General features: G+C 42.2%; 1 protein-coding gene across 9 annotated transcripts in view; it reads left to right on the top strand.

Annotated features, from left to right (window-relative positions):
• BIRC6 (baculoviral IAP repeat containing 6) overlaps positions 1-27,140 on the top strand; it is a 140,963-nt gene that overhangs the window by 36,905 nt on the left and 76,918 nt on the right. For 2 of the 9 annotated variants that reach the window (XM_081905326.1, XM_081905325.1), the window contains exons 22-43: positions 313-446; positions 1,325-1,471; positions 1,866-2,053; positions 3,339-3,653; positions 4,044-4,143; positions 4,561-4,775; positions 4,921-5,129; positions 5,408-5,754; positions 8,226-8,445; positions 8,915-9,048; positions 10,193-10,330; positions 12,210-12,337; positions 13,036-13,167; positions 17,291-17,506; positions 19,948-20,131; positions 20,741-20,896; positions 22,405-22,574; positions 23,079-23,232; positions 23,956-24,072; positions 24,790-24,944; positions 25,888-26,014; positions 26,520-26,630. In XM_081905326.1, coding sequence (XP_081761452.1) covers positions 313-446; positions 1,325-1,471; positions 1,866-2,053; positions 3,339-3,653; positions 4,044-4,143; positions 4,561-4,775; positions 4,921-5,129; positions 5,408-5,754; positions 8,226-8,445; positions 8,915-9,048; positions 10,193-10,330; positions 12,210-12,337; positions 13,036-13,167; positions 17,291-17,506; positions 19,948-20,131; positions 20,741-20,896; positions 22,405-22,574; positions 23,079-23,232; positions 23,956-24,072; positions 24,790-24,944; positions 25,888-26,014; positions 26,520-26,630 — 3,797 coding nt within the window. The remainder of the gene's footprint in view (positions 1-312; positions 447-1,324; positions 1,472-1,865; positions 2,054-3,338; positions 3,654-4,043; positions 4,144-4,560; positions 4,776-4,920; positions 5,130-5,407; positions 5,755-8,225; positions 8,446-8,914; positions 9,049-10,192; positions 10,331-12,209; positions 12,338-13,035; positions 13,168-17,290; positions 17,507-19,947; positions 20,132-20,740; positions 20,897-22,404; positions 22,575-23,078; positions 23,233-23,955; positions 24,073-24,789; positions 24,945-25,887; positions 26,015-26,519; positions 26,631-27,140) is intronic. The other 7 variants (XM_081905331.1, XM_081905329.1, XM_081905327.1 and 4 more) reach the window with 7 other exon arrangements.

The raw sequence follows: 27,140 nt of genomic DNA, 5'->3' as shown, positions 1-27,140 counted from the left end.
CTGCTGACAGATTGAAGTAGCAGCGGCATTGTATTATGGAAGCTCTGCTCCCTTATATTTCAAAGCAATAAACATGCCTCATAATTTTTGTTTGCACCACTATGGTTCTGTGAAACATTTTAACTGATGCAATGAACCAATTAGTGCCTTATTTCCTGAAACAACAATCTGGAAGATGTGGAAGAAATCCAGTACTCAACTGTGATCCAGTTTGGAAGTCCTATGAACTTTAAGTTTGTCAGTTATATCCCATAAATCAAATATGCACTTTTTCACATCAGTTAAGAGGCCGAATTGTCTTTCTCTTTCCAGATATGGATTGTATAGTTCGCCTTTTGATCCGGTGCTCTTCGATTTGGAAATGAGTGGCTCTTCTTGTAAGAATATCTATAACAGCAGCATTGGTGTACAGTCAGATGAGATTGACTTATCTGATGTGCTCTCAGGTACGCACATAGATCAGATGGTGCTATCTGCTTCTAATATAGCTGGGAGATCTTCAAAGTCAATGTTGTACTCTTTTGCAATAACTTCTTTCCATTTACATAACCTTCCTTGTGCAGTGTTGTAACTGAACAGAAGGAGGGGAAGGCGTGGGCATGGAAATAAAGATGAGTGCAAAGTGGGGCTGCAAAAGAGAAGAGAAGTTGCGAAGCCGAAAAGAGTTTAGTAGTTGAATGGGGTTAATATGGGGGAAATGGCAGTGGGTTAGCAAGTGCAGCCCCTAGTGTTCTCATATTTGTGCCAAATCACCAGTTTTACTTAATAATTCAAATGTATAACCTCTGGTAGTTGACTATTTTTCAAAGAATGGTCCTTCAAGATATCTACATAGGTAGATCAAATTCTTGCTTTTATCACGTTGGTTTTTAATGGCTTGGATACAAAGATGGCCTTGCATGAGCAGAAGGTACTCCAGCTCATATAAGGATGTTTTTTATTGGTTGCCGATTTTCATTCAATTTCTCCCTTCCTGCTTGGGACTTCTGTGCCATGTCCTGCAGCATTCTGAAGGGCCCCTCTGCTCTCAGGAGCAATTTTGCACAAGGAAAGGAAGTCCAGAAAAGCCTGATTTTTTGAGTGCAAGTCCACACATGATCGTTAGGGTCCTATCCAAGTTTGTAGAATTTTACTTTGCATGCTTGAAGGGGGAAACATCTGGAATCTCGTTAACTTGAGCGTAGTATACTGGATGTCGGCATCAGACAGGATATGGGGCAACACATTGAATGCTACAACACTGAATAACTTTCCATGTGCATTTGTTGGGGTGTCCATAGTAATTTCGAAAGTAAATTAAACAATAATTGCTTTTTTAATTCAGGAAACGGAAAGATCAGTAGCTGTGCAGCAGCTGAAGGTAGTTTTACTTCCCTCACTGGTCTCCTGGAAGTTGAACCTCTGCACTTTACTTGTGTCTCGACTAGTGATGGAACAAGAATAGAAAGGGACGATGCAAGTACGTTTACTGGTATATACATTTTATTACTACTTTCTTAACCAGCCACACTAGACCGATAAAAAGATCCCTAGAATGCAGTGGTTAACTTGAGCCCTCACTTCAGTTTTTAAAACCAGACCAAAGTGTATGTGATGAGAAAAATGTGTGTATTTAGGTATATCAATATTTTAATTTCCCTGCTTGCTTTTGCAAACTTAATTTTGAACAAAAGCTGCATAAAATGGTAAATCTTGTGATGAAAAGTAAATGTTCTCTGGCGACTGGCTTTCCCCCCCCCTTTCTTTTTTTCTTTCAAGCTTGCTTTCATTTTTAGTATTTATACTATTGGAATGCATATTTAGAAGAATGCTTTGTGTGCTGCTTTTCTACATACATGTTTTTTTGTTTCTTTGTTTCATGCCAGTGAGTACCTTCGGGGTTACCCCAGCAGTTGGTGGCCTCTCATCTGGGACAGTTGGGGAAGCCTCGACAGCACTGAGTTCAGCGGCCCAGGTAGCTTTGCAGTCTCTCTCTCATGCAATGGCCTCAGCCGAGCAACAGCTCCAAGTGCTTCAAGAGAAACAGCAGCAGCTTTTGAAGCTTCAGCAACAGGTTGGAGGCCATCTCTTTCATGATGTCTCTAAACTTCAAAAGCTGAGAGAGTAGTTACCATAGTTACAAAAAGTCTCTCTCTTAAAAAAAAAAAATCAAAAATTTTCAGCAAGAGTACATCTCCAGAGGATAGCTTAGAAGCCACTTCAAATCAGTACAAAAATACAAAGTGCACATGAGTTGTTCTTGAATCCCTAAACAAAAAGGTATTCCACACGTATAGGAATTTTGCATCTTAAGTTAACATTAATTTACACATAGGTATTTCCAGATTTTTCTTTCTAATCTGAGATAAAGGTGGAAAATACGGTTAGATTTCTTTCAGTACGAAACACACAGGCCTCTGATTAGTAAGAGCTATGCAACATGAATCTTACAGGATTAACAAAGAGGAAAGATGTGGAAAGATGTACTGCTCCTACAAATGTCTGCTTTAGCTAAAATCCAGTTGGGCCATATTACTTTGTACTGTTTAAGCCAGTAATCCTATTGATGGTCAAATTTTACAGTTTGAACTTCTTAGAGCTGTACACAGCCCAATTAAACAAAAGTATATTAAGACTGAGCACCATTTTAAGTGCATTTTTGTGATAAGTTTATTGAGTTCAGTAGAATTTACTTCCAAGTGTGCAAGCTGGGGCAGTGTACTCTTAAAATGTTTTCACACACACATCTGTCTGAGTGTATATATGATGTGTTTTCAGGTGTGTGCCTCCCTCAAGGTTCTCTGATGTGTCACAGAGTCTAGCATATTAGTACATAGATATATGAATGTTAGGTTGTATTCACAGTGGGGAAGTATCCACTTGGTGTCTCACAGTACATATTGGATTCCTTGATATATGAATGTATGAGCCACCTTGTAATCATTCTGACTCCATTTGGATTTAAGCCTTCAATCCTAAGCAAAATTCCAATTAATACATTTGGACTAAATGCATATCGCTGAATTGGGCCATCACTTCTGAAGTGGACTGCTTCAGTTGATATGGTTGGTACATGAGTCTGTCTCTCTAACCCACATGCTGAATTGAATTTAGGTGAATTTTTAAATGTTAGTTCTTATAAATCCCGTTTTTCCCCCTTGCATTGTTTATCACCTTTTTGTGCTACTTTGCATCTTTTTTGGTAGTAACCTTTGGTATGAGTTTAAACAAAAGCTGAGGCTATTTGCTTTTTTGTTTGTTCTGTTCATGCTGCTTGTTGCTAATGCTTTTATTGCTAGTGCCTTCCTAGAGGCAGCACTGGCCCTACTGTACATATGCTGCTTTTATTTTCCCTGCAGAAAGCAAAGCTGGAAGCAAAACTACATCAGACAACAGCAGCAGCTGCTGCAGCAGCATCAGCAGTTGGTCCTGTTCACAACTCTGTGCCTTCCAACTCAGTAGCAGCCCCAGGGTTCTTCATTCACCCGTCGGATGTCATCCCGCCCACTCCTAAAACAACCCCCCTGTTCATGACTCCGCCTCTAACACCACCTAATGAGGCAGTTTCTGCTGTTATCAATGCAGAGCTTGCACAGCTTTTTCCGGGCTCAGTCATTGATCCTCCACCAGTTAACCTTTCTGCACACAACAAAAATGCAAACAAGTCCAGAACGGTAACTAAACAGAAGAGCTTTCATGAAATTCCAGTCTAACTAATGTTAATGATAGGAACTACTTTGAGTGATTGCTAGTTTGCCTATTTTTCAAGGTGTAGTCAGTATGTTTTGAGAGCTAGTACTGTTAAAGGTCCTTTATATAATATCCCCACATCTATTAAGCTAAAATTATTCATAATGAAGCTTCAGTGTAAATAGATAACTCGTTAATGCTTTGAATCTTTTCCATTGGTGTGCTAATAAACTAATCCATATGCAGTGTTAACTGTTGAGGTTTTCAAGTTTGAGTTTCCAAAAGCTTGCCTCCCTTTACTTTTGCATGAGCTTTAGGTAATGACTAATAGAAAATGCAGTGATTGATATATTGGTTAATTTCCCCTTTTTCAGAATCCACTTGGGACTGGCCTTGCTCTTGCAATATCACATGCTTCACATTTTCTTCAGCCTCCACCTCATCAGTCCATCATTATAGAGCGAATGCATTCAGGTAAATGCTGTTATCTTCCTTTAATGCAAAAATGTTCAAAGTTCATATTTTATAGGCTATTGGGAAATAATAGCCCAGAGCTACTTTAGGCATAGCCATGATTTAGAACTGTCTAATTTTGAACTCTTCTGTTTAAAAGCAGATTGCTTTGTCATATGAAATTAAGAGTGTTCAAGCCTGCAGCTTGTTCATAATTCACCTAACCATAGTTTGAAGGATTGCCCAAACTGTGCCAGTGATAGCTACTACAAAAGTAACTTCCTTAGTGAGGTTAAAAATCTTTAAATAGCTTTGGAAGTGCATTTTTGTTTATTATGTTCTTCGTTTGTGTTTTGATTGAGACTACCCTTTTAGCATTGGCACTTCGAGCTCACTGTATCTATTAAGTGTTGACATCAAACCTAACTTTTTTTAAAGGTGCAAGGAGGTTTGTGACGTTGGATTTTGGCAGACCCATTTTATTGACAGATGTATTGATTCCAACTTGTGGTGATCTTGCTTCCTTGTCAATTGATATCTGGACACTTGGTGAAGAAGTTGATGGAAGGAGGCTAGTGGTTGCTACAGATATTAGCACCCATTCTCTCATTCTGCATGATTTAATACCACCACCCGTTTGCAGGTTCATGAAGGTAAATTTTTTTAAAAATACTGTCTCTTATCAGATGGATTTATAAATGTTCTTACATGTAGTTAATGCCCAGTTGTTGCATGTTTCTCATGTTTCAAAACTATGAAACTACACTGAAGGTCTCATTGTCTTTCATTTCATTTTAGATTACAGTCATTGGTCGTTATGGAAGTACAAATGCAAGAGCCAAAATTCCTTTAGGGTTTTACTATGGGCACACATATATTTTGCCACTGGAAAGTGAGCTGAAGATTATGCATGATCCGTTACGAGGAGAAGTTGAATCTGCAAACCAGCCAGAAATTGATCAACACTTAGCCATGATGGTTGCGTTGCAGGAAGACATACAGTGCAGGTAAGATGAGGTGTTGGAAATGTATTGTTCAGGGTTAGTTTTAAAGTTGTAATAGCAAGCGTACACACACGTACACACACACACACACACACACACACACACACACAGCAGATAGATACAGATATATCCTCCTGTTCATTGCTTTGTTTAAACTAAAGCATTGAGGCATGAGTGTGTGAAGTTAAAATATGTTGTTTCTTTTAGTTCTTAGATGGGGTGTGTTTCTTAATGAATTTTAATTTAAAGGTGTCTTTTGCCCCCTGTCCCCACTCTTACAGGTATAATTTAGCCTGCCATAGGCTTGAAACACTTCTGCAAAGCATTGATCTTCCTCCGTTGAACAGTGCTAACAATGCTCAGTATTTTCTACGAAAGCCAGATAAAGCAGTAGAGGAAGACAGTCGAGTATTTTCTGCTTATCAAGACTGCATTCAGCTACAGCTACAGCTAAATTTAGCTCATCACGCTGTGCAGAGGCTCAAAGTAGCTCTAGGTGCAAGCAGGAAGATTCTCAAGGAACAAAGTGATCCCAAAGAGCTGATTCAGATGTCCTCCACGGAGCAGTTGCGCACTATTATCCGATACCTGTTGGATACTTTACTTAGTTTGCTCCACTCTTCCAATGGTTGGTAGCTTAATTATATTTCTTGACAAGTATGGAATTCTAAGCTTGCTTGTTAATTCATTGTCAGTGCTGGACATGTACGCGTATGCTTCCTACAGTACTGTTGGTGGGTTAGGGGCTATGTAGAACATTCTGTTATTTTTCACACACAGCAGATACACATTTCAAGTTAAACGAATGAGACAAAAGTGTAAAAGTGCAGGCAAACTCCATGGGGGGGCTGCATTCCTGGTTGTCATGTGCATCAGTGGAAAACCCATTAGCCTGCCCCACCCTCTTCCAGATCCGAAAACGACCTGCGTGTGCATGGTTGCATGTATTTTGAATGTGTGCAAAATGAGGGTTGCTTGTGTCCCTAAGAAACCTATTGCCACAATGATGGAGACAGCATTTGCCTGCCTCCGATTCACAGGGACCTCACCTGTTTAGAACCATCATGTTCCCAGTATGCATTAAGGCTAGGTGCTAGTTACTGTACTCTGAGTAATAACCAGTTCAAATGGGGAATTAGGAGTTGCCTTGTGGTCAAGTCTGTCTTTAAAATGTTCACCTGCTGATGAATGGAGAAAGCGCACAGTTTCTGAACCACTGTTTGGCAAAACAAAGTAAAAGAATTCACATAAGTTTTCAGTTTACAATATCTATGGCAGAAGCTTTCTGGGCAAGTGTTTGTGTTCTTTCTCACATCTAAGGGAGGGGGGAACCTCATTGAAGTTGATGCATTTTGGGCAGAATTATGTACAGTGGTGCCCCGCAAGACGAATGCCTCGCAAGACGAAAAACCCGCAAGACGAAAGGGTTTTTCGGTTTTTGCGACGCTTCGCTAGACGATTTCCCCTATGGGCTTGCATCGCAAGACGAAAGCCCATAGGGAAATCTCGGGGACCTTTTTTTAAATGCTGGCGGTGGGGAGCAAAGCCTTTTCCCCCCCTCCGGACTTCAGAAGAGGTCCAGGAAGGCCGGCGGGGGCGAAAGGCTTTGCTCCCCACCGCCAGCATTTTAAAAGCGGTCCGGGATAGCAGGGAAGCGCTTCCCGCTATCCCGGACGGCTTTTGAAGCCTGCCTAACTGGGGGCTTTTAAATCGCCCCGGGACTGTCCGGGGCGATTTAAAAGCCCCCGGAAGGCTTTTGAAGCCTCCCCCCGCCGCCCGGCATCGGGACGATGTCCCGAAGCCCGGCGGCGGGGCAGGAAAGCCTCCCCCTGCCGCCCGGCATCGGAACGATGTCCCGAAGCCGGGCGGCCGGGCGGGAAAGCCTCCCCCCGCCGCCCGGCTTCGGGGCATCATCCCGATGCCGGGCGGCCGGGCAGGAACGCCTCCCCCCGCCGCCCGGCATCGGAACGATGTCCCGAAGCCGGGCGGCTGGGCGGGAAAGCCTCCCCCCGCCGCCCGGCTTCGGGGCATCGTCCCGATGCCGGGCGGCGGGGCAGGAACGCCTCCCCCAGCCGCCCGGCTTCGGGGCATCGTCCCGATGCCGGGCGGTGGGGCAGGAACGCCTCCCCCTGCCGCCCGGCTTCGGGGCATCGTCCCGATGCCGGGCGGTGGGGCAGGAACGCCTCCCGAAGCCGGGCGGCCGGGCGGGAAAGCCTCCCCCCGCCGCCCGGCTTCGGGGCATCGTCCCGATGCCGGGCGGCCGGGCAGGAACGCCTCCCCCCGCCGCCCGGCTTCGGGGCATCGTCCCGATGCCGGGCGGTGGGGCAGGAACGCCTCCCCCAGCCGCCCGGCTTCGGGGCATCGTCCCGATGCCGGGCGGCGGGGCAGGAACGCCTCCCCCAGCCGCCCGGCTTCGGGGTATCGTCCCGATGCCGGGCGGTGGGGCAGGAACGCCTCCCCCCGCCGCCCGGCTTCGGGGCAGGAACGCCTCCCGAAGCCGGGCGGCCGGGCGGGAAAGCCTCCCCCCGCCGCCCGGCTTCGGGGCATCGTCCCGATGCCGGGCGGTGGGGCAGGAACGCCTCCCCCAGCCGCCCGGCTTCGGGGCATCGTCCCGATGCCGGGCGGTGGGGCAGGAACGCCTCCCCCCGCCGCCCGGCATCGGAACGATGTCCCGAAGCCGGGCGGCCGGGCGGGAAAGCCTCCCCACGCCGCCCGGCTTCAGAACGATGTCCCGAAGCCCGGCGGCGGGGCGAGAAAGCCTTTGTCCCCCCTGCCTGCCTTCCCAGGGGCTTTTAAATCGCCCCGGACAGCGGAGAAGTCCTCCGCTGTCCCAGGCGATTTTAAAATGCTGCCCGCCAGAAGAGGTCGGGGGAAGGCGGTTTCCATAGGAACGCATTAATTGATTTTCAATGCATTCCTATGGAAAACCGTGCATCGCAAGACGAAAAACTCGCAAGACGAAGAGACTTGCGGAACGAATTAATTTCGTCTTGCGAGGCACCACTGTAGTTTATATTAAATTTTAGAAGCAACCTTTAGATAACTTTTACTGTGCAAAGAATACTACTTGCAATTGAATTTTTGTTGATTTCTTTAAAGGTCACTCTGTTCCTGTGGTTCTGCAAAGTACGTTTCATGCTCAAGCTTGTGAAGAATTGTTCAAGCACTTGTGCATCAGTGGGACTCCAAAGATACGCCTGCATGCAGGCCTTTTGCTTGTTCAGCTGTGTGGCGGAGAAAGGTGGTGGGGGCAGTTCCTTTCAAACGTCCTTCAAGAATTGTATAATTCAGAGCAACTTCTCATTTTCCCACAGGACAGGTACTTTATAAGATGTCTTGTTTTTACTTTTCAGTTAAACAGTACTTGGAAAGATTTATCCCATGAAATTAGGTAGAATAGGCAAAAAGCTTGAAGGATTTTACATCCACCCACCAACACATCAGATCTAATTATAGCTGTCGTAACCATATTTATTTTGGGGTGTGAATCTATATATTGGTTGATTTGGCCTAGGATGTTTCCATTAACTTGTTAGTGGCTCTAAATACTCTGTACCAAATAGTTACACTTTGATTTTGATCTTTACTCATGAGGAACTAGAAGAAGAGGAAATGGTTAATTTAGTTATTTGGTCGACTCTAACAGTGTTTCCCTCTGGTTGTCTTTCTCTTTCCAAATATGCAGCAACGAAGTTTTGTCAGATTGGGTACTATGACTTTGCTTATGAATTTGAGTTGCATCTCAAAGGGTCTTGTTTTTTAAAAAATCTTTTTATGTATATATTTAGGGTCTTCATGTTACTTTCTTGCATTGGCCAAAGATCACTCAGCAATACTGGTGTCTTAGAAAGTCTGCTGAATCTGTTGGATAACCTGTTGTCACCTCTTCAACCTCAGCTACCCACCCACAGATGCACAGAAGGTAATATAGATTTATGTAGTTTTCATGAAATATTTTTCCTCACCAACTTTGGTATTTAAAACACTATCTCTGACTGCTACTTTGATTATTTTTGCAGGTCAGGTGAAAGTTTAATTGATGCAAAGGGTTGTGCTTTGCCTGCAGTGTGGGGAGAAAGAGAGAATGATCTATTCTACCCGCTGGCTAATTTTTTGATATATTTTGAAAAGGGTTTAAAATACCTTTAGAGGACTTTGTGGTAATGACATGTGATAGAAGTAAATGATTCATTTTTGGTCTGACATTTAATGCTTTGGATTTGTTTTGTTGCATTTTGGTTTAAACAGCCATTCAAGGGTGCACAGTGCCATAGCTTGGATTAAGCTGCCTGTGCTTCAGTCTGATCACAGAAAAAGGGATTGGCCATTCCGCCCCACCTCCTGCAGCCTCATTGATTGATCTTCTATGAGATCCCCTAAATGTGAGGATTGGGAGGAGTATAAGGTGCTGCAGTACAAAGTGTGTCTGGAAAACTCCTGTGCATGCACAGATCACTAGGCCCTGGTCCTAAGGTCAAACTACTCATTCTGGATATAAGAATGCTTTCCCTAACCTGTTTGAATGTGCACCTTTTCTACATACTTCAAGACTTACAATGCATAGGGAACAATAACCTGTTGTTTAAATGGCTGTAGAAACATCCTTTACTCTGTTTCCATAGGGGCATAGGAAACTGCCTTATAGTGATTCTGCCTCAGTCCTGTTGACATACTGGCAACAGCTCATCAGGCTTTCAGACAGGGGACATTCTAAGCCAGAGCTTTTCTGACTTTTCATGTTGGTGACACACTTTTTAGACATACCTCATTTCATGACACAGTAATTCAGTTTTACTAGCCGGAGGTTAAGCTAATCCCTTTCCAGTCCTAGGAGGAGCGCAGGGAGCGTGTGCGCAACACACTGCAGCCAACTCACTTATGTTTTACGACACACAGTTTGGAAAGCTCTGTTCTAAGCCCTACCTGGAAATGTTGTGGATTCAACCTGGAACCTTCTGTATGCAAAGCAGATGCTCTACTAATGAGCCATGCCCCTTCCCATCACTCTTGTTCTTAGCTGAAGTTTTTTATATTGAATCACTTAATCAAATTGTCTTATTTTAAAGGTGTTCTAGACATTCCTATGATTAGCTGGGTTGTAATGCTGGTATCCAGACTCTTAGACTATGTGGCAACTGTGGAAGATGAAGCAGCTACAGCTAAGAAGCCTTTGAATGGAAAAGAGAGAGACAGATTCTTGACAGGTGCAATACACATATATATATACTTAATATGGAAAAGCTTGGTTGTTAATTATCTGAGCTTAGATAACTTAGTTTAAATGTGCAATTTGTAAAAGGCAGAGTGTTGTAAAAGGTCCATATGCTGTACTTTTAAGCAACTTTGAAAATAGGAATAAACAATACTGGATACATGCAGGGAGAATCTCCATAGGGCATAATGGTGCCTTTACCACCACCTTTCTTGGCAGCTGTTTGCCATGCACAAGACAATCTGACAGTACTTTGCATTCACCTACCATTTTCTGCAGTGGAGGATGGAATCACTCACTCCACTAGGCAGGATTATGTAAATGAAGTGTACTTAATGCACTTGGAGGATGACCCCATTCAGTTCCTTCCTGCTTGTTTACTTGTGCAAGTGGTGGTCAACTTTAAACTAGAAGTGGCACAATAATTTTATAGGTAAAGGTAAAGGTACCCCTGCCCAAACGGGCCAGTCTTGACAGACTCTAGGGTTGTGCGCTTATCTCACTCTAGAGACCGGGAGCCAGCGCTGTCCGCAGACACTTCCGGGTCACGTGGCCAGCATGACGACGCTGCTCCGGCAAACCGGCACCAGAGCAGCACACGGAACGCTGTTTACCTTCCCGCTATAAAGCGGTACCTATTTATCTACTTGCACTTAAGGGTGCTTTTGAACTGCTAGGGGGCAGGAGCTGGGACCGAATGACGGGAGCTCACCCCGCCGCGGGGATTCGAACCACTGACTATGCGATCGGCAAGTCCTAGCGCTGAGGTTTTACCCACGGCGCCAATAATTTTATAAGTGTGCTTTATTGCTACTCCTGGCCTGTGGAGGAGAAAGGCATCCCATCAGACAAGAAAATCCTGGGATGAGTCCTTTATTTTTAAGGATAATTCTGAGCCCCAGGAAAAGACCCTTCAGCAAAGGAATTCTTCTACTGCAAGGACTTCTGGCTGCGTAACAGAGCTTGTCTTCCCGCTCCTCTCCCTGTGTACCCCCTGTGCCCCCTAAGTGTGTTCTGGGGGTTCCCCCAGCCCTCCAGAGCAGATTTGCAGAGGATGCATGAAGAGAGAAGAGGGAGGGAAGGTTCAGTTGCACAAGTGAAATCCTTGCGCCAGCAGAAGTACTTGGTTGGATACCACCCCTAGAAGAAAAATAGAAATAAGAATTCGGAATATGTGCAGGGTGAGTCTCCGTAGGACATATTGGAGTCCTTACCACCGCCTTTCTTGGCAGCCCTTAGCTATACACAAGCAGGAGTGCCAGCTTGGCCCTGGGACTGTGCATACCCAGGGCCGTGGGTGGCATGCAGTGTGCATGGCCCTGGCACTGAAATTTGTGGGTGCCTGGCCCCTTCATGAGGAATTTTCTGGGTGCTAGGGCACCCAGGGCCCTATGGAGCTGGCACCTGTGTGCACAGGTAATTCTGATGGCACAACCATTTGCTCCAGTGGGAATGCCACCTGCATATGTAGATCCCATGACCCTGTGCCTCCTAGTGCTATGCATGCAGGTTACTTGTGCTTACGACTGTACTGCTGGAAGAAATGACTGTGTGCTTTGTGGTGTACCTGTCTGAGGATCAGCAGTTGAAGGCTCCATTATGCACTCTGGAAATCTATCCTGTGTCATAGGTGGGGATTCATCATGCTGTGGGTGGGTGGGGGGCTTTGGATTAGGCCTGTTGTCTATGTAGATTAATCTTAACACTTTGTTTTATGTGCATAATATATCATAGATCTCATGTTCTTAAAGAACATGAACATTACAGGTTATCTTTGCTGTGCTAGACATGCATAATGGGTGTTTAGTTTGTATGTGTCAAAAATATTGCTTTTTCTGTCAGCTGTTAAATAACATACTCTTTTCTTGTAGGCAATCAGTGGAGCTTCATTAATAATAATCTACACACACAAAGCCTCAATAGGTCTTCAAAAGGCAACAGTAGCTTAGATAGATTATATTCCAGAAAGATCAGAAAGCAGCTTGTTCATCACAAACAGGTAACTTCCAGTTCATAGTAGTGGTTTTGAGATTTCTGTTACGATTGATAACCCTGTTTTGATTTTGAGGTGTGATTTCCTGATTTTGTACACCTTGGGGTAGGGTTTTGCAAGTGAGCAAACAAATAGCCGGAGATCACTGAGGCAAAGGGACAAGTTGGAGGAAATTCCAGGTGCCTGGCTTTCCCACAGCAACCATGAACCTATCTGAAAGTTGTGCAAGTGTGGCAAATATTGACAATACAATAATTGCAGACAAGGGACCTGAGGAGATCCTATGTGTGCTCTGCAGGGTGGAGTAGATTTCCACCACCTGGGGAGAACAGGAGCTCACATGAGTCTGAAACTTTGGTGGGAGGAATGTGGCAAAAACTTTTAGAAACCACTGGTTTACATATGGCAGTTATTTAACTATTCCCTGTCCAGCCATCTAAAATTCTAGGCCTTGAGGACAGACAAGTATATGGCAAATACTCACTGCTTTTCGCAGTCAGTGAAGGCTCACCAGTTTCTGTAGCTTTAAAGCTGCTGTTTGAACTGGTTTTATAGTTCAGTTCTGTTGGCAGTCTGTTAAAGTTTTGGAAATATAAAAACTAAAAAATTAAAAACTTTAACTTGACCATCATATGAAAGTGCATATCTATCTTGCATCTTATTGCTTACATTTTCATATTACGTCTGTTAACATTTTCTTTTAGCAACTTAACTTACTAAAAGCAAAACAGAAGGCTTTGGTGGAACAGATGGAAAAAGAGAAAATACAAAGCAACAAAGGATCATCCTATAAACTTTTAGTAGAACAGGCAAAACTAAAACAGGCCACGTCAAAGGTATGATGTTCTGCAATTATACTTATTGTCTTGTGCAGAAAGAACTGTTTCTGCAAATTCAAATATGTTCTAGGTTCATTTTTTACAAAAATCATTCCATTATGCCTCTTAAGGCCCAATCTGCTTGCTAATTCAATCACCTGATGTATATCTGGTTTTGGAACTGCTCCTCATTTAATTCTTACATAGGCACCTGTTAGTTCCTCATGATAAAAACTATTTTGGAGACTTGCCTAGTATGGTGTTGGTCTATGATAAATAACCTGCAGCACTACTTATGAATCTGTTTATAGAATAATGCAAAGATTAGATGCATTTAAATGTTATTTTTTAATTATTTGTTAAATTTATATATTTCCCTTCATCATAAGATTTCAGGGCAGTTCAAAGAATAAAATAGAGGATAAAAAAGTAGATAATTAAAACAAAGCAACAAAACAATAACTCCCCTTTTCCACAGACACATTTAAAAGGCTGTAGAATATTAATTAGCCAAAGATGATTTCAAACATTCTATTAAAACCCAGTGTATTGTGGCCCAAAATGGGTTTGGCTTTGCGTATCTCAAACAGCAGGCCCCTCCCTTCCTAGTTCGCATAGCAAACTGCTTTTGAAACTGAGGGGGACTTTCAAAAGCAGTTGTGATATAGCATAGAAGTATACTGTTCAAAGGAATACATTCACAATTTCAGGAGGTCCAGCTTAGGATGTGCCTAAATTAGCAGCTTCAGCATCACCTGGGAAATACTAAGAACTTCTTTGTAGTAAGTAATTCTGTAAATTTACAAGTAGCGCCTAAACCATATATTAACAACAGCAAAAATCTCCAACCTGCAAATCTCCCTGCTGCTGCTGACATTTTACTGAGAATATAGGAAAAGTTTGATATCGCTCTATTGGATTCTTTCACATGAAGTAGGTAGTTCAATTATAACTTAGTCACCTAAAGGGTTATGCAAGCTACAGACTTCATCGATTTCTGCTATCTCCATGCACTGTATGTTCTTCAGATCTAGGGTGGACTCTCATTTTGCTAATGCAGTGTTTGTGGAAGATGATGAATTGAATGATTCTTTCTATCCCCTTGTGAGTTGGGAAGTGTGCTTTGAAGTATTGACAGATACTTTGTAGAAACTTAACACAGGAGAAAACTGCCAACAGTTGCCCTTACAATGCCAAGGAGGCCCTAAATAACTGGAGAAGTTAGCTTCCCTATTTTAGACACTTCTAGTTTGGCAGTTATGAGAGACTGGGTCTGCCCTACATGGTTGAAACAAGATGAAGCATAAAGGTGAATATCCATCTCTACAGCATATACCAGCAATGTCCAACCAGTCGACCGCGATCGACAGGTTCTCCAGATCGATCGCGGTAGTTAAAAAAGAGATTGCCTGGTTGCCCCTGAGCGATCGTGACACACCCCGCCCCCAGCACTATGTCCCATCAGCGCTGTTGACTGTGCTGTTAAAGATTTTTTCTCCCTTCGTCTGGGGGAAGAAGGGAGTGGGGGAAGAAGGGAGGAAGTGGGGGAAGAAGGGAGGAAGTGGGGGAAGAAGGGAGGAGTTCAGACTGTTGGATGAGCGATATAATTAAACCCGTCCCCCCAAAAAAGTTAAACAACTCTGGCCTCTCCTCCTAAAAAACCACTAACAACTATGGGCAATGACAATAGGTAGATCACTGCCAGTTTTCTTATACTGGGAGTAGATTGCAGTCTCTATAGAGTTGGACGTGCCTGGTATATACTGTCAGGGTAACGTAATATGCATATTGGGCAATATGTCTAGATGAAAAAGTGAGACCTTTTGAAAGAATTGGAGGGTGATACCACTTTATGCATAAGTTGTAGTGAAGGTGAACCAGCACACTCATAAGGGCTGTATCCAGCAGTGTCACTCAGCTGCTGGTAAGGTCTCTGTCAGCAGACCATGGAGGGAGTCAACCCTCCCGCTTACAGCCCCCTGACACCCTTTAAGTACTCAGGAGGATTACCCCTAGTCTGTTTGGATATTTTTACATGTTGTTGTTGTATTAACCAGGAAGCATGGCCTAGTTAGGACACCAACTAATAGAAAAGGTATTCTTCCTATTTTGGCGAGTGAAGGATAATGCGGTAAACGCATACCAGGGGAACTAACCTGTGGCCCTCCATATGTAGTTAGATAACAGCTTCCATGATTCCTAAACCCTTGGCATGCTGGTCATTGCTGATTAGATTTACCAATGGATGGAGGCCTATAAGTTATTCATCCTGCCTCCCCCCCCCCCCTTATACATTCCTTCTTAGCATTCAGACTTGATGGTCTGCTGCCATATCAGAAAAAAATGGTAAATGTCATGAATTGTGCTCATATTGATCCAGAGCAGATCCCAGCGTATAGTAAGCAGAGTAAAAAGTTAATGTTGCAGGATTCCCAAAAAATAGACCAGAGGCAATTAGCTTTGTCCAGCAGAGTTTTACTGCCGATGACAAATCAGCTTAATGGTCACAAATCTAATACATCTTCAGGATTGGCACAGTCCATAAGAAATCAGACTTAAACTTACAATAAGTTAAAACCTTAACACCTAAGCATGTACAGAACACCACACACACCCGAAGGAAAGAGAGACAGAAAGTAAAACTCAGGCTTCTTCTGGCCTGTTCTTACATTCAGCATGAACTTGAGTGAAAGAGATAACAGAACCAGTTTAAACCAGCTGTTCAGCTTCTCTGAAGGCCAGACTAGAAGCTTGCTTGTTAGCTTTAAACTTCCAGCTTGCACCAGCTTGTAACGCACAGAGAAGCTTCCAGAACCCTCTTGAATCGATCAATACCTTCTGCACCAAAAAATGCAAACTGCCAGTGAAGAAATTGGGACATACCAAGCAAAGACAATGACTTGGCAAGAGGATAGATAAGAAACCTATAGCAGAGCATTTGAACAGAATTACTTTCAAGGTACCACCTCAGTGATACCTCACTCAACAAAAGTCTGTTTTGAATCTGGTGCAGGACAAGTGTTGGCAGTGTGAGGAATCACATATCTATTCTAATGGCACTTGGGAAAGAAAGTTCTGGCATTTTAGTCTTTAACATATTTAGGGATATGTGATCCTGTAGCTTCCTTTTCAAGTTCTCCTCAATGGCTTAAATGGATAGATTTGAGAATACAGATATAGGAATGGCTACTGATTGCTTGATGGCCAATTGAATCACAATGGAAAATATGATTAGCCTGTTAATGTTATGGAATATGAGTCATAGTGTTCATTTCTAAACTGAAATGACTATACAGTGGTACCTCGCAAGACGAATGCCTTGTAAGACGAAAAACTCGCAAGACGAAAGAGTTTTTCATTTTTTGAGTTGCTTCGCAAGACGAATTTCCCTATAGGCTTGCTTCGCAAGACGTCTTGCAAGTTTGTTTCCTTTTTTCAATGCATTCCTATGGGAAACCGTGCTTCGCAAGATGAAAAATTTGCAAGGCGAAAAAACTCGCAGAACGAATTAATTTCGTCTTGCGAGGTACCACTGTATGCAGGTATGAGAAGTTAGATCCATGAAAATTACCCTGTGGAATAACAATCACATTATTTCCTTTTGACTTAAGTTTGAAGATAGTGCCTTATTCACCCTTAATGATAGATTAAAAGTAATGTTTTATTATTATTGTTGTTATTATTAGAAGTACTATAATAGTGAAATTAGAGAGGTTTTGTCTTCTTAAAGGTATATTATTATATTTGAAATGGTTAAATAACGGACTGGATTCAGACTTGTCAGCAATGGAACTGGATTCTTCTTTAGGTACAAGTCGAAAGAAGCAATCTTCTGTGATTTTTTTGTGGGGGGGGGGACACCCCAGGCTGCCCAGTGGTGTGTATTGCAGGGTCTTCTGGAACAGCATGTGAGTGATGCCTGAATCTGTAGGGCAAGGTCAAAATCTCCTTCCCCCTCTTCTCCATTGGGAGTCGCCTCCTATAAAGTTAACTTCTGTGAACAGAAGAAGCCCTTCCATTCATGGAGCTGACAGTCTGGATTCAACTTGTTATGTATTGTTTCATGTTAACATATTAACTTCTGTTTAATAAAAAATAGTTGGATAATTGCAAACACATTCTGTGCTTTTGACTCACACAGCACTTTAAGGATCTGATTCGTTTACGTCGGACCGCAGAGTGGCCTCGTTCTACATTAGACACCGAAGTATCAACTGCAAAAGAAACTCCAGAAATTGAACCCCTTCCATTTACGTTGGCACATGAACGCTGTATTTCAGTAGTGCAAAAGTTGGCACTTTTTCTTTTGTCAATGGATTTTACTTGTCATGCAGATCTACTGCTGTTCGTATGTAAGGTATGCAGTATATTACATGATTATCCTGTGCGGTTAGGGGAAGCCCAGTACAGGTGGTGATCATTTTAGGCGCGTCCAATTGATGCTCAACACCAACGTGTGGAAGAAGGCAGAATGGAGGCGGGGGCAGGATGGGGCCACATATACAGTATGCTCTGCCAATGCACGTGGGGGCCAGGAATGGAACTCACGTGTGAAATGGTTGCCACCTGTATATCAAGTCCTGAAGCCTTCATTTCAGCAAGCTGCGCTTTTTATATTTACCTATGATTTTCGAGAACCAGTGTAGTGGATATGTGTTTGGAGACTTAAGTTCTTGTCCCCTTCTTGTCTTGGCCATAAAGTTTATCATCTCCTAGCCTAATCTCCATTGCAAAGTTACTGTGGAGATAACATTAGCTAACATTTACTGTCATGAGCCCCTTAGAACAAAAGGAAAATAATTTGATGGACAAACTAAGGTTTCAAAAACTAAACTTGGTGTCCTAGTCCTACACATTTTGTTGCAATTGCATGATCTTCTAAAGAAAAATCCCATGGTGTAAAATAATAGGTTGGTATCCGTGCTGCGTGAGTGGATATCTGCTTGCACAACCCCACTGCAGCCCCACATCTGCTCTGGAGGGTCCCCCAACCCTTCAGAAAGGAGTTTAGGGTACATGGGAGACTGCAGAGGAAGGGACTGTTGGTCTCGCCTGAAGGGAATTTCTCCTTGGAAGGGAGTGGGTGTTTCCCCACTCCCTCAGGCTTCAGTTCACTTCATGTCAAAGCCAGGAAAGCATCTCTCGTTGGCATCAGACAGGCAACATACAGAACAAAAGAAACCAGGACACAACACCTGCTTCCTTACCTTTAACAGAAAGAGTAACTCATGAAGAATCCTTCTTTGTACTACCTGAACAATCCTACTGCAAATCAGAGCAGCCCAGAGCCACATAAGGCAGCTTCCTATGTTCCTATCTGCTCTGGACAAACGCAGGGAACTAACTGAAGCCTGAGGAAGAGGAGAGCAACCTACTTCCACTAGTCCTCTGTGTTTTTGGCCTTCAAACACTAGGTGTCTGTTCTGTGAACCGCCCTGAGACCTCTGGATATAAGGCATAATAATAATAATAATGATAATAATAGAATCTATTTCCTACTTGATAGCATTTAGTCATCCAAGGGAGGGAGGGAGGAAGAGTCTCCTTTTGTCATGGAAATCTGTTTCCCTTGTGGGTGGGCATAATTAGGTATTGCCCATTGCCTGCGCATGTTTTATATGACAGAAGGGAGACGCAAGTATTTTTCACCCTTGAGTCAAACATGGTGAATCTTCAACTAAGTGTATGTCATTGCTCCTTTTCCTGATATGTCCGTGTAAAAACAAACATTTCATTTTTCTCTCTGCACTCATGCTGAAAGGAAAAACAATGGGTTATACCAGATTGTGGCTTTGCCTTAGAGGAAAGGCTTTCATTCATGCACGTCTTAGTCATAGAATCATAGAATTGTAGCGTTGGAAGGGACTAGGAAGGTCAACCAGTGCAACCCTCTGCAGTGTAGGAATCTTGCCCAATGTGGGGCTTGAACCCATGATTATGAGATTAAGAGTCTTGTGCTCTACCCACTGAGCTAAGTCATTTGCCAATTCATCCATACCCACTTAAGACCCATCTTCTCCTACAAACTGCTCCTGAGAGTTGGGGGACCCTCTGGGATAAAAGGACACATGGTGCAGGAGGCTGCTGTAGGTTGCGGAGCAAAAATTGAATGCCCTGAGATGCACGAGTGGAGGTTTTCTGCTTAGGCAATCCAATCTATTAAGGCTGAATATGTTATGGATGAATAATATTTTCTTCATGAATCTTAATGTTACAACTTTCCAAGACAAAATGGAAAATAATGGATATGCAGAAATAGAAAGGAGGGTTCCCTTAGGACTGAGACTTCTTTCCTCACAACCAGCTCCAACTAGGAGGGAAGGAGGGCATCTTCAGAGCTGCATGAGATGTCATGCCTGAAGTGTTATGCATTTATCCTGTACAGCTTGCTCTGCTGAATGCATCTTCCAATATAATATATATGACCATATTTTCTAGTTTATGCAATACTTTCTTAAATCATACATTTTCCAAGATACAAGACTAATAGCAATTTTTATTTTTATGACAAACATAACTGGGTAAGCCATTCCTGATATTGACTGTTTACCTGTCTTGAAGCTAGATTTCCAGCGAGAGAGTCCCTTTGAGTTATACTAGACCGTATACCTGAGGCTCCATCCATTATAGTCATCCAAGTCTTACTTTTGTAGAAATGTTATACTCCATAGCTGCCCTTGGCTCCCTTCAGAGAGGAAAAGTGGGTTATAAATTTGACATAATAAATAAATGGTTGTAAGCAAACATTTGTGGGTAGAATTATGCATGCAACCTTTCATTTCTGAAATTCCATTCCAGGTTCTTGCTAGAATTGCCAATGCTACAAGACCTACAATTCATTTGTGTGAAATTGTGAACGAAGCTCAGCTGGAAAGGCTACTGTTGCTTCTGGTTGGGACAGACTTTAACAGAGGTGATATCTCTTGGGGAGGAGCATGGGCTCAGTATTCTCTGACGTGTATGCTGCAAGACATCCTAGCAGGTTTGTTGAAACTCCAGATACTTATTAAGCAGAATGATAGTGCATACAGTGGGAAGGATGGAAGATGTAATAGCCAACATACTAACATGGGGTGAATATGAACTTTATTGACTAGTTGACTTCCAGCAGTTTGGCAGGACCCTCATGTGGTAGCATCCAGCTGCCTCAGTAAATGGCAACTAGCCTGTCTGCTGTAGAAAACAGTGGGAGGGGGGCAGATGGTGTCAGACAATGCTGAGGCCCAAAGATGGTTTGCAGAAGGGTGGTCTGTGTCTCCAGCTGTGAGATATTCTAGGCCTTCTACCCTCCACATCAGCATTTAGAAATAAGATTCCTGCTTGACCATGTGGTCTGATCTTGTTGGGGTTGTCCTGCGTAGACAGAATTATTGTTTTCTTGCAAGTTTTCTGGAAAGGTTAGATTGGGCATAAAAGCAAATGCAACTTGTATGGTCAGTTTTGAGTGCTATTGTGCTCTCTGGTCTATGTTGAAATGATAACCTTCTTAGTTCAGAACATGTAATTGAGTAATGCTAGCATTCAAGCAATATGCACCAGATTGTTTTTCTTTGACCACTTCAGTAAATTAATTGTGCTCTGACATATTCAGGAGAATTGTTGGCTCCTGTAGCTGCTGAAGCCATGGAGGAAGCTGCAATGGGAGAAGAGGCAGGGGCTTCAGCTGCAGACTCGGATGATGCTCTTCAGCAGTCTGCAGTTCAGTTAGTAGAAACTATTGATGAGCCTTTGACACATGACATCACAGGTAAATAGATACTTTGCAAAGGGGTCATGAGCCTTTTCCAAGCTCTTGCTTCAGTTTTGCCATCTAACCAATAGATTTAGCACCATTTCAGAAGCAGTTTAAAAAAGCAGAATTTTAAAAAAGGTAACAAATAACTAAACTGGTTTTGTCAATAGTTTGTGTGTGTGTTTTTAGTTAAAACAGTGTTTGCAGTCATTGAAATAAAGATGAAAAGCATTGGCTTAGATCTTATAAATAAACTTAAGGAGGTTCCTGGAAGTAAAGTTTTCTGACTCACATGCATCCCCAGAAATCCTCTCCAGAGTGTCAGGTGACTCTTCTAGACTTTATGGGAATAGGTGCGGAGGGTGGTAGACTCACCCAAAATCAGCCAGGGCAATTCTTCCTTTCCCCCATCAGCCTCCTGTGTCCCTTCTCATATTGTTCAGGAAGGCATGCCAATGTCCCAAGCGGGGCAACATTACATGTAACTTAAATTACCGTATTTTTTTGCTCTATTAGACACACCCGACCATAAGACACACCTAGTTTTTAGAGGAGGAAAACAAGAAAAAATGTATTCTGAATCAAATCTTGTTGAGGAGGCTTTGTGCGGCTATCCCTGAAGCCAGAACAGCAAGAGGGATTGGATTGCGCAGCTTTCATTCGCTCCATAAGAAGCACACACATTTCTCCTTACTTTTTAGGAGGGAAAATGTGTGTCTTATAGAGCGAAAAATACAGCAAAGTTATTAATTGTGAGACAGATGTGTTACAGATGCCTGACACTCTGTGTATTAGAATCTTGCTATGTTTTAAATAGCAGGTCAAAAAAAATGCCCTTTTACTAGTCTGGTTCCAGTGTTAGAAATTGAGATATGAAAGCTAGGAGCTAAATAGCACCTTAAACCTAGGTTATGGGCGCAGCAACGGAATGTCTTGTTTTTTTTATAACGAGAATACAAAGCTAAAAATGAATGAACGGCAGCTAAAATATTATGTTCATTTTTCACATGGTCTAGTCCTTCCCCTGCCCACCCCCTGATATTCTTAAGAGGGTCTCTTCTCCAGTCTTCAGAAAGTAGCTGGAAGTGGGGAGGCAGTAAAAGGTCTTCCTTTCCTTCCACTCTGCTGTTGTAAACTGAAATCTTAAGCACAGTACTGCACCTAGAGCTCAGAAACCGCTCGCACTAATGAAATTCCCTGTTGCAAAATGCGCCTAGAACAATGGGAGTTTCAAACACTGTTTAATACAGTGTTAAATATTTGATAACTTGATCCTGCCCATGGCAGCTGCAGTGGTACACCTCTGGAGTAAATAACAAGTTCAGAATTTATGCCCCTTGATGAAACAAAGGTTGCGGGGGGGGGGGGGTTAGTGCACTAGCTATAGTGACAGAGGATGGGTAGAAAACCAGAGCCTGTTAAACCTTATAGAAATCATTCATGTGAGTTCGGGGCTAGGTAGGCTGGTTGACCCTTAAGTTACACAGTCTTTTGCCAGTCTTGTCTGTTATGAACCTTTACAGAGCATGGTGGTATTAAGCTCTTTGAATCACCTAAAGGTACTCCACCTCTGTCATCTTTGGAAAAAGATAAAGACATTGATCTTGAGTTACTACAAGACCTGATGGAAGTCGATATTGATCCTTTAGATATTGACTTAGAGAAAGATCCCCTTGCAGCGAAAGTCTTCAAGGTATGGCATGCATGAGTTTTCAAAAAAAGCTTATATCTTTAACACAGTGCAACTTTTTCCAAAGTTATCTCCTTAGTCTTGTATGTGTGATACAGGATGAACTGCCAGAGAAAGATAAAGTCTCAAGATGCTGGTGAATTTTGAATAATTGCCCATGGTGTTTCCGCCAAAAGGCTGTCTTTCAGCATTTGGAAAAATTCATCAGCATTTGGAAACATAGTCTCTCATCATGATGTATTTGGATGCTTTCTTCTTCTTCTTCTTCTTCTTCTTCTTCTTCTTCTTCTTCTTCTGTACTGTGGCTTAATTTGAAAACACGTTAGAGGATACTACTGTCATTTGCTTCTCTGCAGTGCCTAGCAAAACATGTTGCTATTCCAATTTATTATAACTTCTAAAATACCATTTATAATCCTACTTCAAAATGTAGCAGTAGAAAAAAGTAGTTTTTTTTAACAGAAATAATCTGAATAATAAATTTGTGTCTCATTTTATTTTATAAAGCCTATAAGCAGCACTTGGTATGATTACTGGGGAGCTGACTACGGTACATATAATTACAACCCCTACATTGGAGGTGTTGGAATCTCTGTGGCAAAACCACCAGTTACCACAGAGAAGAATGGGTCACAAACTGTGAGCGTATCAGTCTCTCAAGGTAAGCAATAGCTATAGTCTTACCTTGTGTACTGTTCATTTTGGCTTGTCGGGGGAGCTGTTGTTGCTTTTGCTAATGTGACAGTCACATTATGATTATTTAGATATTTGAGTTATGCAATATTCTATGCCAGACAGTTGAGATATAATTAAAGGTTTACAAATGCATGTTCTGATTATTATATTGTAGCTCCTTTCCAAAGAGCTATATTTGGCACATCTGTGACATAGTGAAAACTGCAAGGTCCCCCAGTTTCCAGAAGCCTTGTGGATTATTTAGGAAAAGGGGTAGTTCGGGAAAGTCCAGTACCCTGCTGGACAAATGGAGCTAGACATGTGGTTCTCTGTATTGTGGCTACAGCGTAAAAACCAGGTTGTGCTCAGTAAAAAGCCCCATTCAGTTGGTATCTGTTCCAAAAATTATTGAACTGAATCTTGCTCCCGAAAATAACAGTTGTAGTTTGAGGGCAGACACCTGACTTTGTTGACCTAAGTCTCTGGATTTACTTAAAATCTGCTTTTATTTATCTGCATTATGTGTCCTACTTTTTCATACACCATAGTTCATACACCAAGCCCCATATCTAGCAACAGAAACAGTCAGTACCATAGGCCTAAGCATTTTATGATGATCTGTTAACATTTGATAAAATGTTTACTGTTTAAATGTGTAATAGGTCACAAATTTGTAATTTAAATGCTGACATTATGCTGCTTTCCAAAGCTTTAGATGCACGCTTAGAGGTTGGACTTGAACAACAAGCAGAACTGATGCTGAAAATGATGTCTACTCTGGAAGCTGATTCCATTCTGCAGGCATTAACCAACACATCTCCTACATGTAAATTTGCACAGTTAAAAATAAACACCTCTGAACATTGCGGTAATCTTTTCTTGCTAACCAACATGCTAAAAGCTTAGTTATCTGGTAGCTAGCTAGAATGCAAAGCACTTTAACTACCCTTACTAGCTGAGGACGCATGCACAACATATCTTTAGGCACCAGGGGAGAAAACTCCTCTATAACCAGACCTGTGCCCTTTAACTATCTGTGATTTTTCAGAAGTGAGTGGGATTAATTATCCGATTAATTTGTTGAGGTTTTTTAGTCATATGGAAATAAGCAGTTGCATACACACCCTCACACCTTAAAGAGGGCAAAGACCAAAATAGCTATTTGCATGAACTGTACTTGTGAAAGCTGCTTCTGCTTGGTTTTCTTTGATTCTGCCTTCCATTGTAGCCAATGTGCCACATGCCAGGCCATTTCTGAGAATCATCTGACCTTAGTAGTGGGTCAGGGGGCTGTGGTAGTGAGGCCAGGGTGGGAAAGCCCTATTGTGCAAGGAGCCTTCTGTTTGCACAGCTGTTGTGTAACCCAGAGTATCTTCATGTGTTGTCCTTTTAAAGATCTTATTACTGTATTCAATTTGTATTCTGGGGAATTGTTCTGTATATTGTGAAAGAGTAAATTAATGTCTTTGGTAACAAAGATAAAGATGCAGTTTCTCTTTTTCATTTAAAAATAACTTACTTTGGTGTGTGTGTTTTCTTTCAGTAACTCAGTCTCCGAGTGGAACAGATGATTCATTGTTACAGGGGCTGCATGCATCAAATCAGAACAACCAGTTTATTATCCAGCTGTCCTCCATACCAATGTTAAGTGCATGCTTCAACAAACTGTTCTCTATGCTACAAGTCCATCATGTTCAGGTATGTAATTGTTTGTAGAGAGTTTTTCTGTGTTGGCCTATGAGAATGATATAAATGCATTAACGGGTGCAATGCCTTTAGTAAGCCAAATTCTTCTCTGTTGGTGTTAGGGCGGTACGTCTGATCACATGTTGGTTTAACTTACACACACACAAAATGCCTCAGGTGTATTTCCAGATCCTTATAGCTAGGTGGTCTTGCTCTTTGGTACACCTTTCTATAGCTGTACTGTTCCATCTTAGAGCAAGCAATATAGTGCAGAGCTGGCAGGTTTCCTGTTGGGTGAAGAATTGATCCAGAGCTTAGTTTCCACTGTTGTGCTGTGCTGCTAATTATTACAGGCATAGAAAAATAATTTTTGAACAATAACTGTTGCACTTTGAGGACACAATATTAGAAAAACCTTAGAGAAACTAAGCTTTATCATTTTGGACAGTGTGCTTATGCCTGCAGTGGCAAACTATAAAAGCAATTTGTGTTTCTAAAATACTTGTGCTGCGTCTGCAGATGCTGAGGCAATTTCAGATAGGCTCTTTAGCTTAATAGTGCAATGCAGCTTGTTCAACTAGTGTTTGTATAGGTTTGCTTACAACATCGGAAGAGTGAAACTTGCTAATGCTGGATTTTTTTATTATTTAAAAAACAATACTAAGTTTCCAGAAACTGAACTGGTTGTTATAGTTACTGTTACATCAATGAGATGGCTCTTCTTTCTTTGCCTTTTGCCAACCATATGCTTGTTGGCTTCCTTAAAATCAAAAGGACATGGAATGCAGTAAATACATCCTATAATAGTAGTAGTGTGTTACAAGAGAACAAAGGAGACAAATTAATGTTGGAATTCTTGAGGTACCCATTTATTGGACATCCCTGACTTCCGAGTTCCATAACCTTTTCCTAAATATATTTGGAAAATGACAACTGATTATCCATTATCCTCTAGCTCGAATCCCTTCTACAGTTATGGCTCACATTAAGCCTGAATTCAGGGTCCACTGGGACTAAAGACAACTGCACTGATGTTTTCTTGTATAATGCCAACCGGACACCTGTCATTCCCTTAAATCAAGGTAAGCAGCATCAGTGTGTGTGTATTTCTTCATAGTGTAAGATAGAATTTTTACACTATTGGTGTAGTGCTGTACTTGTGAAGGTCTGCAGCAGCTTCCCACCACTTGGGCCCCTCTTGTCTTCTAGGCAAGGTGCCCAAAAAATCATGGCAACATAATATTCGCCTTAATTTATTCTGTAAAGAAATGGCAAAGTTGAGGCTAGGCAGCTCTCTGCTGTGGATGAATTCTGCAGTTAATTTTTGTTCTTGGGTGCTGGTGAACCTGTGAAATTTCTTATCTGGCCTTGCTCACATCAGTTTAATCTCCTACCCATGTGCTTATTACTCAAATTGGTTGTTCAGTGCATTCTCCAGCTTGAGAGATCCAGATATTTGCCAGCTTTTGCCTTTCTAAAAAGTGATATTTTCATTCTCCTCTCCCCCCCCCCATAACTGAAGTTTCCAGTAATTAAAAAAACTATCTGTTGTGATATGTTGTGTTTTGAACTGTGTATTTATTACAGCATCAGTAACTAGCTTCCTGACTGTCCTGGCATGGTATCCTAATACCTTACTGAGAACATGGTGCCTTGTACTCCATAGTCTAACCCTCATGACGAACATGCAATTCAACTGTAAGTTCCTCTGGAATGTTGCACTTCTAAAGCCTATGTTAAAATATAATTTTGATTTTTTTTCTAAATACTAAATCTTTAAATTGGTTTGATTTAGTTTGAATGTAAGTGATAGACATGCCAGCACATCTGTTCTTAGTCACTAAAAACTTGACAAGGAGGCTCTTATCTAGCATTATTAGTCCATTATGTAGCAGTATAAGTAATAACAAATGTAAAATAAAAGCCTTCATGGGGTATCATGGGGTGCTTGAGCTAAATATTTAAATACTTTAGGAACCATATTTCATATTGTGAAAAACTTTGTGGTTTTTTTCCTTGTGAAAAGAAGATACAAGGATCGTAACATACTTGCTGTTTAAGTGGATGGAGAGGTGCATTTGCGCAGAGATCTTCACCGAGTTACTCATTTAACTCATTTTCTCTGGGTAGCAGATATCAGCCTCAGAAGCTCATACCAAATTGCAAGCCTGAAAATGGCCGCTTCAAGTTTCGTAATGGAATTTCTAG

The sequence above is a fragment of the Podarcis melisellensis genome (genome assembly GCF_964234715.1).
Source record: "Podarcis melisellensis genome assembly, chromosome: 3".
NCBI lineage: Eukaryota > Metazoa > Chordata > Lepidosauria > Squamata > Lacertidae > Podarcis > Podarcis melisellensis.
The sequence above is the reverse complement of the archived record's forward strand: the minus strand, read 5'-3'. Positions and strand labels throughout refer to the sequence as shown.